We start from the raw sequence: 18,623 nt of genomic DNA, 5'->3' as shown, positions 1-18,623 counted from the left end.
ACAATGAAAGTTTATATTTATGATTTTATTTTTAATCCCACTGTGTTTTTAATTGATTATTGATGGGTGGTTCAGTCCTCGATATATTTTATAGCTTTTGTGTTTTTTGGATGTGTTTTATCTGATGATTATAGTTATTTGAGTTACTATTTTAGTTGTGATATTTTATCATGTGGGCGTATTTTATTAAGCTTTTGTGTTTTTTGGACGTGTTTTATCTGGAGATTATAGTAACTTGAGTTAGTAATTTGGATGTGATATTTTATCTTGTGGGCATATTTTAAGTTTTTGAATTTCTGCTTTAATAGTTACAGCGAGAAAATCAGTTTATCATGTTAAGTTTTATAATCAGTTGTTTAAGTTCTATATTTTATTTTCATTGCTTATGTTATACTGTAACTTTAGAAAAATGAGTGTGTTTTCTTTTTACTTGTTTTTTGAAAGTAGTTTGATTCCTACTTTGTTTTTAATTTTGGGTTGAGATTATCAAGCAGGGGTGTATTTACTGTTTTATATTTTGTTAGCCTCACTACCCTTGTTAGTAGGGTTATTTAATGTTCATAGCATTTACGCTAATTTGGACTTAGGATTGTTCACAAATGTTAGCTTATTTAATGTTTTGTTTCATTTACTTTTAATATTTGCCTTTTTAGTAAAGATTCTCATGTTTTTAGTTCATTTATGACTACTCAAGGTCCATGTTGAGGCCCCTGTCTCAGGGTCGATGATTTTGGCAGGGGTATTGCTAAAGTTATGAGGTTATGGATTGTTGCGTGTATATTCAATAATAGTGTCCTTGGGATTGAAGTATAATTATGTTTGGATTGCAATCAGATTAGTAGGTGGTGTCCTGGGTAGTTTAGTATGTTTATATCAAACAGATTTGAAGGCCCTGATTACTTATTCTTCTGTTTCTCATATGGGTGTATTAGGAGGGTTAATAACATTAACTGTTTGATGATTTAGTAGTAGTTACACTCTTATAATTTTTCATGTTCTTCTGGTTTATTTGCTCTAGCTAATATTACATAAGCTGTAGCCCAGGTTGTAAATCAATCTGGTGCACAAGTTCATATGCAACTCCACGAACCTAGGAGGCGTAGCAGGGGGAGAGGTGATACTCCCACGTGGCGCGTCCCAGGTGGCAGATAGGGGAGTCCTAACTGGCTTGCCGGCAGACTTGAGGGAAATAAAATACCTCTCGCGGACCAAACACACAACCCCCTGTGGGTGGGGGACGCAGACGAAGAATACACCCACGGTATCCCCTGCTTGTCGTAAGAGGCGACTAAAAGGGGCGACCAAGGGATGGTTGAATTAGAACCATGAACCTACTCTTGATTCGTACTATCATGCGGGGAACACCATGGGTTGCATGTACTTGTGAGTAGTATCACTAAATTGGTACGAAATAGGTTTGTGATTAGTTGCAGTAAAAAGCCTGGCCTGGTGGATTCCAGTACCCGTGCGTTGTACCCACGTGAGCAACACCGCGGGTCTGGACGTAGCCTGTGAGTTGTACTGCTATATGAGCGGCACCGTGGGTCAGCGTTGCCTGTGATTGGTACCCACTACGTGAGGAACACCACGGGAATACCGGCGCCCGTGACTAGTACACCTAGGTGAGGAACCTTACCGGTTCGCGTTGGCTATGAGTGGCGCCATTGTGTGAGAAACACCATAGGTCTGCGTTCCCTGTATGAATTGCAATACTTGTGAGTAGTACCATCTTGTGTGGACCACCGTGGGTCTTCGCTACTTTTGATCAGTACCCCAAAATGACAAATACCATGGTTCTACTTTACTCGTGACATGTACCATTCTGTGGGGCCTTAGACGTGAATTTAGCACCCCTTCAGACATCAAGCATCATTGTGCTTTATAAATGGTCCCTTGGTCAGTAATACTCTTAATTAACTACCTTCTTTTTGAGTCTGATCCACTGTTTTTGTTTGTTTGTTTGTTTGTTTGTTTGTTTGTTTGTTTGTTTGTTTGTTTTTGTTTTTTTTGTAGGGTTCAATGTCCATCCATTCATTCTTCATGACATTTTATTTTGGTCAGTGGATGAATTTGAATTTTTTGTTATTTCATTTAGTACCATTAGAGGCCGATGACCTCGATGTTAGGCCCCTTTAAACAACAAGCAGCATTATCATCATCATATGCAATTGATTTCAGAATGACTGCAAAATGTCTTCTTGTTCTTGATTTGAAGTACGTTAGCCTTCATATAAAACCATATGTGTTTAACTTGATATTTTTGATTAACGTTAAAGATCTATGAACAAAATGTATTGGTCGTAAACGAAGATTCCCTTTATTAGCGTACTTTGTACCTATTGGCAGTGATATAATTGTATTCAGTCCAGGGTAGAGATGCTTGCACATACTTGAAGTGATCTCCAGATGAGAGTCCACCAATAGATGGGTATGATTTCAGTTTCTATTTCCTCCTCACAGTGTTAGTTTCTACATGGCACTCATCTCTCTCTCTCTCTCTCTTCCCCCCTCCCCCCTTCTAACTCGTTGACAATATGTGTAGCCCTGCTCAGTTTGCCCATTATAGTAAATGCAATTCTCGGAACTTTGTATGACATTTGAATGAACTGAAGTTAAAAACAAAATTAATTAAGTATTGCAAAGGTCTTGCATAACAAGGGGCTGATGAGTTGAATGTTGAGCGAGAATGAAGCTGCTGTATAAAAATTGAGTAAAGCCACTATATTCTTGAAGTATGAAAAGGGAGAGTCGAGAAGCCTCAGATAGTGATAGAGAGAAATAAGGCCACATTATATAAATTTGGTGTAATTATAGTGCATGACTGGACTAATTTTATATCTAGCTTTTGCCTGTCTCTTCACATGCATGTAAATATCCTTGGTGGCCATTTATGAAACTGATTACCATAACTCTGGAAATATTATCATAATACATTCAATAGTTTTTCAGTAATGGTAAAACATCCAGAAGATCTTGGGCGTTATGTTAAATTAGTTTGGTTATTGTGCCTCAAAATGTGTCCTATCAGTTTGTCTCTTCTGGTCAAATTTTGCCAAATCAGAGCTTTCAGAAAGAAGAGAGTAGGAATGTAGAGAGAGAGAGAGATGGTATGTTTTCTGACAGTTTTCTTAATTCTCTCTTATTGCATTTATTCACTAATTACCAGGTACTGGGAAGCTTCTTTATAAACAAAATCAGTAGTTTTATTGAAATTTTTTGCTGTGCAGTTGTATTTCCATAGTAAAATTGGTGCTTCATGGGAACTGCAGTCTTTTAAATTATAACAGAAAATTATTTGGTACTAGGAATGGGAGATATAAATTCACATTCACCTTTTCCACACTCTGCCTGAATGGCATTAAGAAAGGCCTCAACTTGCAACATCATTACACTGTTTGGGTGGATTGATAGAGTGGGTGCTTATGAGATGTGTTTCTGGCCCCAAGGAGTTTGAGAGACCTATTCATACCTAGGAAATGAAACAGTAAGAAAATAATTTCAAAAAGCTTAACATGAACATGATAAAATATAAGGCGTGATCAAAAAGTTTCCGTTTGACTGCGATTCAGGTATATAAGTATGGACATGTAGGCAAAGGGATTAGTGAGCAGTCGTGTCATGCCGAGTTGCTGTGTTAAATGTGACCACGTGAACTATGGCAGCGTTATTACCAAATGCTTCCAAACAGGACCAGCGTGCTGTTATTCTGTTCGTGTCTGCCAAAGGACAAACACCATTGGAGAATGAGGACTGTGTATAGGGCAACATGTCTGTCAAAAACCACTGTTGTGGAATGGTGCAACAAGTTCCGTGATGGTCGCATTTTGACACAAGACGGCGGTCGATCTGGGACCGAAGATGTCGTCACACATACGGTACTCCAACTCAAGGGGGAAACACTTGAGCATATGCCCTATAGTCCTGATTTCTCCCCATGCGATTATAACGCCTTCGGTCCCCTCAAAAAGGCCTAGAAGGGTTGATGCTTCCTGTCGGACGAGGATGTACAACAGCGGCTATGGATTTAAATCTAAGAATTTCATGTTTTGTCCGTATTGAACTGAGAATGTAAGATAGGAAACTTAAAAGGGTCCACCTTTTCAATACAAATAAATGTTATAAGTTTATTTACAACATATATTTACACTTGGAACTAGTTTCGACGCTGTCTGGCGTCATCTTCAGCCAAAATGTGGGAAATAGGCATAGGCGTAAGCATGTAGACATTTACATTATACAAGACTCTTGTATTGTGGGGCAGCAGCATTAAAAAAAGTGTCTGTAATTACCAGTGCTCGGTGTTACCTACATTACTTGTGTTTTTCACCAGCAGCACAGCAGAGTAGCGTATTTCAAGTAAAAAGTGTTGGTTTTTCTTGTTCTTCATCTTCTAAACATCATCACGAATTTGTGCAGGGTCCGCTATTTTAATTTTGGGACACCAGTGTGCATGATTATATCTCTCTTCAGGGTGAAGGCCAGAAAGTTTCAAGTCATCATTCAACGTATCTTTCCAGCATTATTTTGGTCTGTCACGAGAATGTTGATTTAGAGATGGTGGGCGACAGTTATGACAGAGTTCTATGAAACGAGGACTACATGACCGAACCACTGTAGTCTTCTCTCCTGCATCCTGTGTGTAATGGACACAATGCCCATCTGCTGTTGTATTGGGTACATGGTTGACCAGGTGACCCGTGATGACCAACTAACTATGCACATTTCTGTTCTGTATAGATGGTGTTTGGTGGATTTGGTGGTTGGGCAGCAATCAGTTCCCTATAATGCGACTGGGTGAATCATTGTTTGCTACATTTTTAACTTCAGTTGAATCAGCATTTTCTTGCCCCATAAGCCCTTTGTAACTTCTTTAATGGAAGTGTTGGCTCAGTATGCTTATAAAAATAAATAACAGTGAAATATCCTGCTGTAGGTTATATATGTAATACAAAACAAAGCATAAACCGTACATAACCGTACACATTGTTGGTTTGTTCCTTCTAGAATGGATGCTCCATAGTAACTTCTGGTTTGGTTCATCGTATGTTCATGGGAACTGTTCCATTTTTCAGTACTTTGTAGGCTGGAAATGACCTTAATGGGCATTCATCCTTTCCTAATAAAGTGATCAGAATGCCAATATTGGGTCTTACATTGTGGTAAACATGAATTTTCCCTTGATTAGTAGTTAGAAACTTTTAAGATTTTCAGTGATATGAACTATAGTACAAACACACTAAATCTACCCAAAAGGAAAACACTCAGAGTAGGTACTGTATAAATCATCAGCATCAGCCAGAGGAGTGAATATTTATATTGTTTAGTGATTAGATATTTAAACACCGAGCAAGTGACTGCGTGGTCTGAGTCACGTAGCTCTCAGCTTGCATTTGGGAGATAGTAGGTTCGAACCCCACTGTCGGCAGCCCTGAAGATGGTTTTCCATGGTTTCCTGTTTTCACATATTGAAACATTTGGTCCATTGTTCAGAAAAGGAGAATGTTTATACTTTAGTGTGAAAAGCTGCTAATGATGCTTTGTGGTGGTATCCAGCAAAACTGAAGTCTCAAAGAACATATCTGACAATTAGGTATTGGTGTAAGAATACTATATTCAAGGATCTGTGATCCAACAGCTGTCAAGTTTCATTAAAATATGGGGTAGCAGTTTGGTGATATGTACTGTATTACAAACAAATTAAGTTTACCCAAATAAAGTCGTATGGAAGAATAGGTATTTATTTATTTATTTATTTATTTATTTATTTATTTATTTATTTATTTATTTATTGGTGACAAAAGGTCCCATGAGCCTCTGGCTCGTGATAGGGACAATACAGTACATACTTTTTTAAGGCAACACAATAATTACATTTCATATACAATGGCTTTTCTGTAAAGTGACAAGTACTTTTTTTTTTTACATATTGCATGGCTGTAATATACTAAATATGGACAATATGTATATTATTGTATTCATTAAAGCAAGTTCTATAGAGATTATATTAAAATATCTGTAAAAGAGTAATATTCCTTCAGTTTTTTCTTAAAACATATAACCGATTTAGAGTTCTTTATAACAGGAGGCAACACATTATATTCCCTAAACATTGATGATTCTATGCCTTTCACTCCGTAAGGATTGGCCAGGTTAGTGTAGACTTACATTTTTGGTTAGAAGTTAGAAGACTTAGTACAAGAATAAGAAAGCCTTCACCTTTGCATAGAAAATTACTACTGGTCTTTGAAGTAGTACCTTCTTAAATCTGACCAGACTCAAAACTACTTATGTAGCACTAGTATTAGGTATGGAGGAAAGGAAGTTAAATTCAAGGATCCTAGTGAAGCAATAATAGGAAGAGACAAAATTTTTGTTAGTGGGCAGATGAACAGCATTCCTGGGATGGCTTGGGATTCTATGCATTGAGCAGAAACCAGATAGTTACAACACCCCGGATACTGATGCAAGAAACAAACTTAACGTTTTTGGTGGGCATGGTGCAAGTTGTAAGTGAAGGGACATGCGCTGTAGGCAGTGGAGTATTGAGGGGAGTTGCTGTAGTCTTTGCCTCTATTTCCCTCCTGTCTGAATGGCAGTATTCACAGGGTTAAGAAGAAAAGGCTATTTCTTAGCTGCTATTTAACAGATTGAAATAAAAATAAATAACTTCTTGATGTCTATTTTAATAGTGGCAAGATTCATAAACCATTAGTGGGTTTTGCATTTATTCAATTTAAAGAGTACGACAGACAGGCAATAATTTTTAAAATTGTGGGTAACCTTTCTGTATCTTGTTTATCAGCTCTCTCAAAATTGCAATAAAAAGTGCACAGAGACTAATTTTATATCAGTTATGACATAGAACTGCTTTCAAGTAAATTCTACACTGACTAATTTCAAATATCATTTTGCTATTTTCCAACCTTAAAGAACTCTTCATTGTACAGTAGAGTCAGATTCTGGAAGGAAAGATCTCATGAACCCTATTAAATAGCTATTTCAGCAATATGTAGAATTAAGACGTGAAGCCCATTAACACATCTTTATGTGTGAGTAATCTTCTTTTTCTTCTTTTTCTACCACTTTTCCCACACCTGTGGCATTGCGGGTGCAAACTGTGTTATACATGTGGATTTGGCCCTGTTTTATGGCCAGATGCCCTTCCTGATGCCAACCCTGTATGGAGGGATGTAATCATTATTGCATGTTTTTGTGGTGGTTGGTAGTGTAGTGTTTTGTCTGAATATGAAGAGGAAAGTGTTGGGACAAACACAAACACCCAGTCCCCGGGCCAGAAGAATTAATCAGAGGTGATTAAAATCCCCGACCCGGCCGGGAATCGAACCCGGGACACTGAACCGAAGGCCTCAACGCTGACCATTCAGCCAATGAATCGGACTGTATGTGTGAGCAATAATAATACTAATATGTGCCTCGCATAACTATTCTTACTGTGGCTTCTATGATTTAAGGAACTCCTCCATTTCCATGTAGTTCTTTCTTTTACAAAAATATCATAATTTTTCTCCCCCTGCAATTCAGCTGAAGAATTGACTAGTATTTTCTTGTGCACATCAAACTGGTAGAGATTTCTTACCTACTACAAACCTAAAATTGGAGTACCCAGTCAAGTTAATTCCCAATGTTGGCTGAAATTCAGAAAATTCAAAGTAAAATCTGACTGATATTTACTGGTTGTTACAACTCTCCTCTTAATGGCAAGATAAATAAAGAAGAGGCTGGCAAAAATGAGGGGTTCAAAAAAGTTACTGGGGTAAAATATAAATAAGGTTGAGAAAATGGCAGAGTACACACATTTCTATGAAACTTTACAGTTCTTTTGGCCTTTACTGCTTGCATGTGTGTAATCTTAACTTATGCTTTTGTCAATAGAGTGAAGGCTGGCAATGATTACAACTATCAGTTTCAGCAGATTTTGCATGCTTACATTAATCTGAATTTCTTATTTAAGAGATCAGAAATAACTTTCATGAATTTAATTTGCTTGATTAAATGCACTAGTTGAAATTGAAAAACCTCAAACTTAGACAGAGTGGTCTTTAACAGAAATATTTTGTTGAAGGATGGGTGTTGAGTTCACTTGTGTCTAAGAATTGTTGCAAAATTATTTCACATTATCATGTGTTAGTTACTACTGAAGAATTTGTAAATAATGATTAAATCTTAGCTATGGAAAAGGAAATATTTGGTTATGGTAATGGTATGTAAAACTAGCAGCAAGAGACCTGTATATATGTAGTTATTGTTTGACCTCTTTTTCTCGATTAGGACAAACCGAGTACAAGAACTGACCTCTCCAGAAGAGATTTATTCACAGCAGTAAGTTGAACACAATACATCTGTTACATTCCTAGCATTTTCCTTCAGGAAGTATTCTGACAAGACATTTGGCTTTATACATACACTAATGAATTTATGTACAGGGTGTTGAAGGAGGTGTATCGTGTGAGTTTGCAAATGTCCAGCATTCTCACTGCTTATATTTGATTTTATCATGAATTTCTAGTCTACCTCACAGTATTTAGTGTTTGTGTGGTGAATTGCATTTTTTTCCCATTACTAAGATTTGGCTGTGGCATTTCAGTGATATTTTCACACTTACAGGAGTATACTGCCAGTGTACATCAATTTGAAGTGACTTGTGGAAGCATATTAATCACATTACTTTTGTTTAACACTTTAACAATATAGTTAACAGTGCTGATGGTGATAGAAATGTAGCTAACATGCATTATTATATCATTTCTAAGAAAGTGTCCAAACTCAAAATGTCGTTTGATATTTCGTGTGTTGAAGAGGATAACATGTATCGTGGAGTGTCTAGTTAGAATCTTATTTAATTTGCCAGAATTTGACTATTAGAAATGTTTATTCAAGTCTACTGAGATCCACTAACAAAATATGCTTTTTTGTTTGTGGTGACTTTTTTCGTTATTTATATGATAATCTTGATTAAAAAGGAGAAATAGAAGAAAATTGTAATTCAGATATTCTTCTGTGATTCATTCCAAACTTCTAGTTATGACTCTAGTTCATTTAGTGTAACAATATACCTGAAGTGGGGTTGATTGGTCTTTCTTGATCTAGGCTGTTAGCAGGTTGAAGCCATCATTTTATATTAACCAGATTGTACACACCTTGGATAGCACTATGTAATGATTCCAGGATAATGGGTTCACAGGCAAAATATTCTAATTACAAACAGTCCATTAGACATTATGTCCATACAAATATAAGTCTGTAGTACATATATGTCCATTGTAATTTTGCACACGACCAAACAGTCCATTTTACATGATATCCCTATTTTTTGAATGTACATTGTGTGTAATATAATTTTAATTGAGCCTATTCATTTTATTCTGGAAATCCCAAATCAATTATATTATAGTGCAACCTCAAATATCCTTTCCCAGGAACAACATCTTTCTCAACTATTTGTTTAAATCAAAATTTATCATTTTCATGTTCTGTATTGATGATAATATAATTATTGTAGACAAATGTGGTAATCAACCTAATCAATACAATATAAAATTAGTACTTCAATTTATTTTAATCAGGGTTCTAGTTTCAGCCTGTTGATATTAGGTCATCATCAGCCCTAAGATCTTAAATTATTTATAGATCTTCAAGATAGTATTTATTGAAGTATACCAACAGATCATAAGAGTTTTCAAGTGGTGTTATATTCTCAAGACAGTGCTAGTGTGTGTTTCACTGTGCTTCGCAGCTGACTTCAAAGTCAAGAATAAACCAAAAATTTTTGAGTTTTGATGATTTTTCTTTTCTCCAATTTGTGGCTTATGATTAGTGATGAACAGAATTGAACATAATATATTCAAGAAGTTTTGAGAATCGATACTTGTATTCAAAACATATTCTCAAGTACAACATAACCTTTAAAAGTTGAGTAACAGTAATTCATGCAGTAAGATTTGCAGAAACATACTACATATATCAGTAAGAAATAAAATTTTTATATATATATATATATATATATATATATATATATATATATATATACAGGGTGAAGCGTAATTCGCGCACTCTGGCGTCGCAGCACGACTCCTCACATGCCAGCAATAAAAAAATGTTTCTTACAAAATTTCGTCTTGCGAGTATATCCGGCAGAAAAGCGACGTTGAAGAGTAGCAATCTGGCAACACTGTAACCACAGGTAGGATAACTACCTCTGTCAGCAGAAGTTAGTCGTACTGTTTAGTTGGTGCAGTGGATAGAGTTTTGGGTTAGCATGCAGGAGGTCGAGTGGTCGATCCTGGGTTGAGGCGTATGTTTTTTATTTCGTAAATGTAGTCAGGTGGTATGGTATCTGGCATCTTAATCGTCACCAGCGATTGCAGTGGGTCCTCTAGAAACCATTTGCACTTACATACTATGATCCTAGAAATGGACGAACAATCATTTTCACTGGTCAGCTTTAAAAGGCGCCCTTTCCACGTCGTGGGTGTGAATTCGCACCACTTCATCTACTAGATGTGAAACCTGTTTGTTTCAGCTGTCTATTTCTTATTAGTCTAACCAGGTATTTGTTGTTTCAGCGTTAAAAAATGTTGTAAATGTAGGATACATGTGACCTCAGAAACGGTGTCTTAGTGTATTACAGTAGGTAATGTCGGATGGAAATTAGCAAATAAAAAATGCGCCTCAACCCAGGATCGAACCATCGACCTCCTGCATGCCAACCAAAAACTCTACCCACTGCACCACCTGCACAGGACGACGAGAACGTGCTGACAGTGGTAGTTACCCTACATGTGGTTACAGTGTTGCCAGATTGTTACTCTTCAACATCTGTTTTCTACCGGATATACTCGCAAGACGAAAATTTGTAAGAGACATTTTTTTTATTGCTGGCATGTGAGGAGTCGCGCTGCGACGCCCGAGTGTGCGAATTACGCTTCACTCTGTATATATATTTTTAAATGCCATCAAGTTGGGTGCTTTTGTATCGGATGTGCTTTATTTGATTAGATTGGAGAACTAAGAAACCATTCTGATCGTTGCTTAGCTTGACATTATTTACTAGCATATTTTTCAATGACCTTGGCTGATCAAAGTTGACCTGAAAGAAGTTTTCACGGGAAAGGGACAAAGTTTCCCCAGTAAAACTGAATTTAAAGTACCGGTATCGAGATTTTAAGCTCTTAATTTATGTAGGAATTTTTTGTAAGATTATGATTGTACGTATTTCATTAATATGATGTTTAGCCAAATTATTGATAGTTTTAATTTGTTCCCAGATTTTTTCGTTTTCCATTTTGCACCCCCTCCCCCTGTTAACCCACTAAAAACGGAGAATCAAGGTTACACTATATTGGTTCTAGAAGATGGAGAAGTGTCATTCAACCAGCAAAAACTTGACCAGGTGCAGACTGTGGATGGGGTGATTAATTGTTGATGTACAAATTAATAGTCAAACTCAAGACAGATTACTAAGGGTATCCAGCTTCTGAGATTCAATCCAGCAGGTTTTAGTATATCAGTTAAGAATCATTTTAAAGAATTAAAAATTGACAGAGAACCAGAGGAACTGTGGTGTGAAATTAGGGATATTGTGAAAGAGGAATGCGACCATAATTTACTAAAGGTCGGAGGGGAAAAAAAAAAAAAAAAAAAAAAAAAAAAAAAAAAAAAAAAAAAAACTGAAGCAGATGTCACTTGAAACTATTCAACTAGCTAAACAGAGAAGTTAAGCTAAAATTCTAATGAACAGAGAATATTAATGATAACGCTGAACAGAGAATTTGGAGAAGTGTTCAAAGGGACAAATAATAGTACTATAAAAACATCTGCACCGACGTAGAGATGGGGAACAAGGTAGGTAGGCAATTAAAGAAAACTCGTCTAACAAATATCCACTCTGAAGAAGTAGTTTCGACGAAGAATTTTTCGTTTTCCATTTTGCACTTCCCCCCCCCCCCCCTCCCCATCCCTGTTAACCCTCTGAAAAACGGAGAATCAAGGTTACACTGTATTAAATGATGTATTTGATTTATTTATTTATTTATTTATTTATTTATTTATTTATTTATTTATTTATTTATTTATTTATTTATTTATTTAATGTATGGCTTTACACATACATGCATACATACATACTGACTGACTGTTTTAGGAAAACAAACTATATATTTGTATCTAGGTTGTTTATATGACCAATTGTCTCTGGAAACACATGAGCAAAATCACATGTTGCCATTTTACTTTGTTTTTTCGACACTTGGTGATAATATGCTGGATGGTCTGCTTAGAGGCACCACAATCGCAGTTAGGTATAGAAATTATTTTCCATTTGTAGTGGAAATCTGCGCAGTTACCATGTCCCAATCATATCCTGTTGAGAGTAGACCATGTTTTCTGAGGAAGCTCAAATCCGGGTGACAGCGACAAACCAGTGCAGGGCAGAGTTAACTCAGGCCTAGTATCTTGTCTTCCCTGCCATTCTTTAGTTATATTGAAGTGATATTCTTCAATTCTACAGTATTGCAGTTCTTATTGATGGATTTCGAGATCATAGACAATTCAGATGGATATCAGCGATGTCGCCATGTATCGGTAATTATTAATTACATTTTTGATCTCTCTGAGGAGAGCATTTTTACGTCAAAGATCTGGTGGGGAGAGATGGGTGAGGATAGATAGATAATATTATTACGTACGGTGGAGTTTAGGAAGTAAAATTAACTTCAGAAGATCATCTGAGATTATATTTTCAAATACGCAAGTCGAAAAACCCATGCTCTGTCATTCAAAAAGTCGATCCAGTATTCAACAGCAGAATATCAGGAAAGTGCTGGAAACCCAGAGAAGTGCCTGGTAGGTACAGAACTATGTGAATGTATAGGAAATGAGAAAATATACACAAATCTCAACAACAAAAGATAACATGTATTTAAAAGAGAACAAGCAGTAACAAAATCAATAACATTGACATCGAAAGAACAACATTTGTCAAAGAGAGAATTCGATGCTCATACAGGAGGTTACACAGTTGATCAAACCAGCCACAGAGAATTACAATTGAATAAAACGTGTGTTAATTAAAGCGTTTGCTACCAGCGGAGATGCATACAAGAAAAGAATTACCTAAAAACAACATGCAGGAAAGAGGGAAAGGGCAAGTGGGGGGGGGAGGGAGGTCGAATCCTGCATCGGTATTTATTAAATTAAAGCAAAAGGGAAGCAGTGGAACACAGTTCAATGTTTAGGATTTGGTGTAGTAATATAGAAAACAAGTCCTTGTCCAAATGTTTTTGCACTATGTCTTCCACAGAAATAAATTTTAAATGATTGAAAATTAAGTTCTCACTATAGAAGAATGAACGTGATACTAGATAAAGAAAGGAAAAAGAGTTCAAGTTAAAGCCTGAAGGGCAAAATGGGAGACAAGCTCTCAATGTTCAATGCTTCAAATAAACATAACACTTGGCTTACCCAAAGTCACACTTTGCGCAATTCCAGTTGGTCGGAATTAAAAAGAACATGCTCAAGACATGTACATCTGCCGAAGGCCCTCCACACCAGACTGCTATCAAAGCTGGACTTGCTTAATCCTTTTGCACTCAGGCTATTTTCACCAGTCAAGCCCAAAACACTCAGACCATTTTTCATGATTATGCATGTTAAAATGTAAAAAATTGCCATATAAAGAATTCCTCAGATACAAAATTGAAAAAATCACAATATTACACTATTCAATGTAGTTTTAGGAAAAAAATATCCCAAAATTGTTCATAGCATAATTTACTACAACAATATTTTTGAAAATTACAAAATATATTTCAAAAAATAAAAATCGGTTTTCAAATACTAAAAAAGTAATCTGTTCTTTAGTGATATTTTTGTTCAGTCATTCTGAAAATAAGAGCATTTAATTCTGTATAACATGATATAATTTTGATTTTTGTATTCTTATTTAGTCATGAGTTATAGCACCTGATGTAAAGAACTGTACACGTACCTTCCGGAGTCAGCATTTCTGTTTTGGAAAACATTCTCCTATCATCACTGCCTGTAAAATCCTAATCACTCTTCTTCTTTATCTACAGCTTTTCCCACACCTGTGGGGTCCCTGGTGCGAACTGTGTCACACATGTGGATTTGGCTCTGTTTTATGGCCGGATGCCCTTGCTGGAGCCAACCCTATATGGAGGGATGTAATTACTATCGCCTGTTTCTGTGGTGGTTGGTAGTGTAGTGTGTTGTCCGAATATGAAGAGAAAAGTGTTGGGACAAACACAAACACCCAGTCACCGGGTCAGAAGAATTAATCAAAGGACATTAAAATCCCCCAACCTGGCCGCGAATCAAACCCGAGCCCTCTGAACCGAGGGCCTCGACACTGACTGTTGAGCCAATGAGTCGGACTAAAATCCGGATCACTATCGGCTATAAAGTCACTGTCATCGTCAAAAGCATCTAAATAATCCAAAACATCGGAATTAATTAGCCTAGAACTTGGCGTATAGCTATTTAAAAATTAAGCCTACTCGTGGCACGAAAATCTAATAACATGAAATGTTAAACCAAACTTCACTTGAGAACACCATTAAATGTTAAATATAAACAAAATATAATAAACAATAAACTACTATTAAAATGGAAACAATAAAACAAAGAAAAACACGTATTTTGAAGCTTAAAGGAGACTGTACTCACAAGCAGCACACTTCAACTCGCCATGCGGTAAACATAACGCAGTTTGATAACTTCATTTCTTCCAAACAGATGAGCTTAGTGTGTCTATCTCTCGAGAAAAGTGTAAACTAAATCCAAAAGCTACTATTGCTGTCTTTTCCTGACATCTGGGAGTCCATTAAGGTACTAATACAGCCATCCGAACACAAAGCCGATAGATCGGCATGCTGAGTGTTTTAAGCAATACCATTCGAGCTGATAGATTGGCTCGCTGAGTGTATAAGAGTTTAGAGGGAAGCAATTGGCATATTTATAGGAGGACAGATGGAATGTCCTTGAACAGTGGAAGCATGGAGCAGCTTCAAGAAAGATCGATGACGTCACTAGTAGGCAATGAATTAGCCTCCACAGACCATTTATATTGGTATTATAAATTTACTCGTTCGGGACAAATATTTCAGATTCCCTATGGGAATCAACATCTATATCATCTGATAGCCAAGCAGGCATCAATTTTTTTTGGTAAAGAGACAAAGTCTCTCATAGTGCATTGGCACTGCTGGTGGCTCCAAGTAGTCTACGCAGTGGCCTCCACGGTATGCACTGGCCAGCGTCTTGGTAGGTGTGCTAGGTACCAACTGATGAGCCCAACCTAGCACATGAGGGCGAAATGCTGGCAACTAGGAATGAGTTAGCTGGAAAATTTATAATGTCCAATAACGGACCATTTATATTGGTATTATAAATTTACTCATTCGGGACAAATATTTCAGATTCCCTATGGGAATCAACATCTATAATTTATCCATGTCGAGCTTTCTGGATGTTGCTACTTTGGGAGAGTGTTTTTCTTCCAATTCCAGTTGCTGTTTTAAACGTTATTTCCACAGGCAGATGTTTTCTTATAATTACTCTGTTCAACACTTTTTTTTTTTTTCATCTAGTCTGTCCAAGTTACTAAATAGCAAGTCTATGCAGTTGCTTCCATTTGGTTCTATGTATGTTTTCTCACTTCTTTTATTGTGTAGGTTGAGTCGTCCTTCTTCTAGATAGTTTACAATAGTTGATGCTTTTTCATTGTGATGTTCATCAATTGTACAATTGAGATCACCCCCTAAAATCATAGGTTTCTTGTCATCCACCTGTGCAAGGGCTGTACTAATTTCTTGAATGATCTCAGACAGTACCGAGCTCGATAGCTGCAGTCGCTTAAGTGCGGCCAGTATCCAGTAATCGGGAGATAGTGGGTTCGAGCCCCACTGTCGGCAGCCCTGAAGATGGTTTTCCGTGGTTTCCAGTTTTCACACCAGGCAAATGCTGGGGCTGTACATTAAATAAGGCCACAGCCAATTCCTTCCCATTCCTAGGCCTTTCCTATCCCATCGTCGCCATAAGACCTATCTGTGTCGGCGCGACGTAAAGCAAAAAAAAAAAAAAACTCAGACGACTTCCATTCTGGTTGAAAATACACACTGATTATCGAAGAAAGTGATGTCTTGATCATTAAGAGATTGTGTGTTTTATGTACAGCCTTGAATGGGCATAATCTGGGTGTCATAAGGCACGATATTCCTCCATTAGAATGTCCTCTATCTACTTCCAATGCTAAATTAAAGTGAATCTACCTGCATTTCTGTTTCTATTTGAAGCAAAAACGACAAAAATTTATTCCTTCAGGCCAAAGTTCTTGTTATCCCCCCCCTTTTTTTTTTTTCTTCAGAGAAAAGGATTTCTATTTTGAATGCTCTGCTATATCCCTTGTTAGGTAAAGCAACACAGTCTGTTATCTCACTAACTCAGTTTGCTTGTAAATAAGTCCTAATGCCCTCTTCAGACGTTGAACGTTTAAACCTTCCCGCATATATCCACGCTGTTTTTTTCTGCTGCACACAGTTGCCCACTAACCTTTTACTTTCCCAATTGTTGCATCTTCTTCTATGTCCCATCTGCCCTCCTGTCATTTCTACATTGGTCCCTTTGATTTGTACAGTACCATTCTGTTTCGTATGTTCTAATTCGTTCTCTGGTATTTTCTCTTCCTCTTCCACTTTCTTTTTTCTTTCCAGATTATTGTACCTGCTTTCTATGTCTCATCTGTCCTATTTAGTCTCAATCGTTCCTTTGAGGGGCATAAAAGTGTTTTTTCCCCCTTATTTTCGGGTCCATTCCCTCTTGGTTATAAATATAACTGAATGTCTGTATTTGCGCATATTGTTCGGTCTTTGATTATATGTTAGTTCCTCAACTCTTTTTATCGTTCTTTGTAGTGTCTTTGCGTACGAAACATTTTTGTTTCCTTTCTGGGAAGGCAGGAATGAAATGGCTTCATAGAGTAATAGGATTAGCATGAAGTGTTGGTAAGGTACCTTCAGATTGGACAAAAGCAGTAATTGCACCTATCTATGAGCAAGGGAACAGGAAGGATTGCAACAATTATCAAGGTATCTCATTGATTAGTATACCAGGCGAAGTATTCACTGGCATCTTGGAAGGGAGGATGCGATCAGTGGTTGAGAGGAAGTTGGATGAAAACCAGTGTGGTTTCAGACCACAGAGGGCCTGTCAGGATCAGATTTTCAGTATACGCCAGGTAATTGAAAAATGTTACAAGAGAAATAGACAGTTGTGTTTATGTTTCATAGATCTAGAGAAAGCATATGACAGGGTACTGAGGGAAAAGATGTTCGCCATACTGGGTGACTATCGAATTAAGGGTAGATTATTAAAATCAATCGAAGGCATTTATGTTGACAATTCGGCTTCAGTGAGAATTGATAGTAGAATGAGTTCTTGGTTCAGGGTACTTACAAGGGTTAGACAAGGCTGTAATTTTTCACCTTTTCTGGTCATAGTTTACATGGATCATCTGCTGAAAGGTATAAAGTGGCAGGGAGGGATTCAGTTAGGTGCAAATTTGGTAAGTAGTCAGGCCTATGCTGACGATTTGGTCTTAATGGCAGATTGTGCCGAAAGCCTGCAGACTGATATCTTGGAACTTGAAAATACAGTAGGTGCAATAAGTATGCTATGAAAATTAGCCTCTCGAAGACTAAATTGATGTCAGTAGGTAAGAAATTCAACAGAATTGAATGTCAGATCAGTGATACAAAGCTGGAACAGGTAGAAAATTTTAAGTATTCAGGTTGTGTGTTCCCTCCAGGATGGTAATATAGAAGTGAGATTGAATCATGGTGTAGTAAATCTAATGCATTGAGCTCGCAGTTGCAATCAACGGTGTTCTGTAAGAAGGAAGTCAGCTCCCGGACGGAACTATCTTTACATCTGTCGATTTTCAGACCAGCTTTGCATTACGGTAGTGAAGTTAGGAGTAACAGACATGAAAGTAGCGAGAATGATTGCTGGTACAAACAGGAGGGTACTCGGAACGAGGAGATAAAGGCTAATTTAGGAATGAACTCGATGGATGAATCTGTACGCATAAACCGGCTTCGGTGGTGGGGTCATGTGAAACGAATGAAGGAGGATAGATTACGTAGGAGAATACTGGACTCTGTTATGGAGGGTAAGAGGAGTGGGAGGAGACCAACACGACGATAGTTAGACTCAGTTTTTAATGATTTAAAGATAAGAGGTATAGAACTAAACGAGGCCACAGCACTAGTGGCAAATAGAGATTGTGGCGATGTCTAGTAAATTCACAAAGGCTTGCAGACTGAACGCTGCAAGGCATAAGAGTCTATAATGATATGCATGTTCTGTCCTGTTGCTATGCATTCCGCTTGTTGCAGTTGAGCTTCGAGTATTAGACATTTTTTCAACCAGCATTTCACTCATGTCATCCATTTTTTCTTTTAGTTCCTCGTACATTTTCTTATGTTCACTAATCATTTGCTTTACTTCTTTACTTCCCGGAGAAGTTTTGTTCACTCCATACATGGTAAGAGTCCACGACACGTATTGCACATCCAGAGCAGGTTTCT

The 18,623-nt window shown here is 37.2% G+C and overlaps 1 protein-coding gene across 1 annotated transcript in view; it reads left to right on the top strand.

The window, feature by feature from the left end:
* hppy (MAP4K3-like protein hppy) overlaps nucleotides 1–18,623 on the top strand; it is a 385,487-nt gene that overhangs the window by 190,379 nt on the left and 176,485 nt on the right. The window contains exon 14 of the mRNA XM_067151579.2: nucleotides 8,290–8,340. Within this exon, the coding sequence (XP_067007680.1) occupies nucleotides 8,290–8,340 (51 nt within the window). The remainder of the gene's footprint in view (nucleotides 1–8,289; nucleotides 8,341–18,623) is intronic.

This window comes from Anabrus simplex, chromosome 7 (assembly GCF_040414725.1).
Source record: "Anabrus simplex isolate iqAnaSimp1 chromosome 7, ASM4041472v1, whole genome shotgun sequence".
In the NCBI taxonomy this organism is placed as follows: Eukaryota; Metazoa; Arthropoda; class Insecta; order Orthoptera; family Tettigoniidae; genus Anabrus; species Anabrus simplex.
The sequence above is the reverse complement of the archived record's forward strand: the minus strand, read 5'-3'. Positions and strand labels throughout refer to the sequence as shown.